This window comes from Crassostrea angulata, chromosome 1 (genome assembly GCF_025612915.1).
Source record: "Crassostrea angulata isolate pt1a10 chromosome 1, ASM2561291v2, whole genome shotgun sequence".
Classification (NCBI taxonomy): domain Eukaryota; kingdom Metazoa; phylum Mollusca; class Bivalvia; order Ostreida; family Ostreidae; genus Magallana; species Magallana angulata.
The window spans coordinates 20,960,773-20,962,585 of record NC_069111.1 but is presented as its reverse complement, the minus strand read 5'-3'; the positions used below and the strand labels follow the sequence as shown (position 1 = coordinate 20,962,585).

At 32.3% G+C, this 1,813-nt stretch overlaps 1 protein-coding gene across 1 annotated transcript; it reads right to left on the bottom strand.

Annotated features, from left to right (window-relative positions):
- Nucleotides 1–200: 200 nt before the first annotated feature.
- On the bottom strand, nt 201–1,328 carry LOC128188145 (G patch domain-containing protein 11-like). The gene has a single exon (XM_052859018.1). The coding sequence runs from the start codon at nt 1,315–1,317 to the stop codon at nt 529–531; it is 789 nt and encodes a 262-aa protein (XP_052714978.1). The 5' UTR covers nt 1,318–1,328; the 3' UTR covers nt 201–528.
- Between the last annotated feature and the right edge of the window lie 485 nt (nt 1,329–1,813).

Sequence of the window (1,813 nt, the reverse complement as noted above, 5' to 3'; positions counted from 1 at the left end):
TACATATTAAAACTTTATCATAATAATTATTTGGGTGTTTAAATATTTTCTGCAGCAAGACATGGTCAGGATTTGCATTTGTTTATTTTTTCTTCTTTTTTTATTGGCAAATAATATTTACTTTTTTAAGTGATCCAATTGGCCATCAAGTAAGAAAAACAAATGCTAAGTGTAAAATAAGAATTTGTAGACCTTTATTTGAAAGAAACATAAAAGTATTAAAAAGTTCAGTGCATTTATCAACATAAAGATTTAGATAATATGTGGTAATCTTCTTAAAATACTAGAAAATTAGAATTGACCACGTTAATAAAATATGTATTGAGCATACAAATTGCTGCATATTTTTTTCATTGTGACATTTAATAAGATCAAGATAAAAAAGATGTTACCATCATGATTTTTGATGGCAAGACTGACTGATTTATAGCATTTATCAATTCAAAACCAGTTTTATTTCTTAGAAAAAAAATACAAAGACTTTTTTGAACTACCAACATTTTAAATCTCTCATGCTGATTTTGCCATTTAATCATCATGAAGCTCAGCTGTATTACCAGGACAGTTTGTTTTTAAGTCCTGGGAGTCATCATATGCTGTTCCACACCACACACAATACAAATGTTTAGTTCTTAGATATTCTGTTAAGATTTCCAATTGCTCTACACAGCTCAAGCTTAAATCTTCATCTGGTTCCTCTTCTTCAGATTCTTCTGTGTCTGACTCGGTTTCATTTTTGTGTTTGTATGAATCTGGCCAGAAGAAAGATCTTTCAGATTCTGTTATATTTATTCTTACATCCAAATCGGCACACACTTTTTGACTTTTATACAAATCACCCTTTGCTCTTTGTTCTGAAAATTTAGAACTCATTCGATCAACAAAGTTGTGTTTCACTTCTGTCATAAACTTTTGACGTTTTTCTTTGGCTTGTGTTGATTTTGCACGAAAATCCTCTAATTTTCTCTTCACTTCATTATCTCTTCCTAACCCACCTCTTCCGGATTTTAATTCAATAGGTACGGGCTCTGAGCGTCCTTCACCTTTCTTCCCGATTGCCATTCCTGGCTTGTACCCCATCTTTGAAAGCATTGCAAACCCTTTATTGTCACTTGATATAGCGGAATTTAGCCCCTCCTCTCGTTTCTCTGCTTCCAAAACCTTTTTGGGTTTCACGCGATTTTTCTCATCTTTTTCCTTTTTCTTGTGTTCCTGTTGGTGAATTCGCGCTGTCTTTGATGAAAATGAAAGTCCAGGTCGTTTGTCTTCCAGTTTTTGTAGAAACTTATCTGACATGTAATCTTCTTCATCCGACATTCTGAATCTCAATTAATATTTTTAACGAAAAAATATTGTAGGAACTTGTGTGTGCCCACTAAACAAAGAAAAATATCGAACGTGCTATTTTTTCCCGGAAGATATGATAATTTGTAAGAGTATTAGGGACGTATAAACTATGCCTCACTGACAAATATAAACAAAAGATGGTGTTTTTTTTCCAATTACTTTTTATATATATCCTATTTTTATTTTGGTCCACTACCGATATGAAAAAAATATTCAATTTGATTGTGAGATGAAAGATGATGGGTGGATAAGGCGTGTAAAATACCCCTCCCCTTCCGGAAAACATTTCTGGATCAGCACATGGATAAGATTCCGTAAAATTTAAACACTCAACATATCTGATTATTTTTTTTAAACATTCAAAACAATATACATATTTAACATAACATATTAATCTGTAGCACTTGGTGTATGCGTAACAAAACATATACATAGTCAGTGGCGTAGCTAGAGCTAGAATGAAGTA

What these genes read in the sequence shown, in the direction of transcription:
- LOC128188145 (XM_052859018.1), bottom strand. Translation starts at nt 1,317, where the DNA reads ATGTCGGATGAAGAAGATTACATGTCAGATAAGTTTCTACAAAAACTG.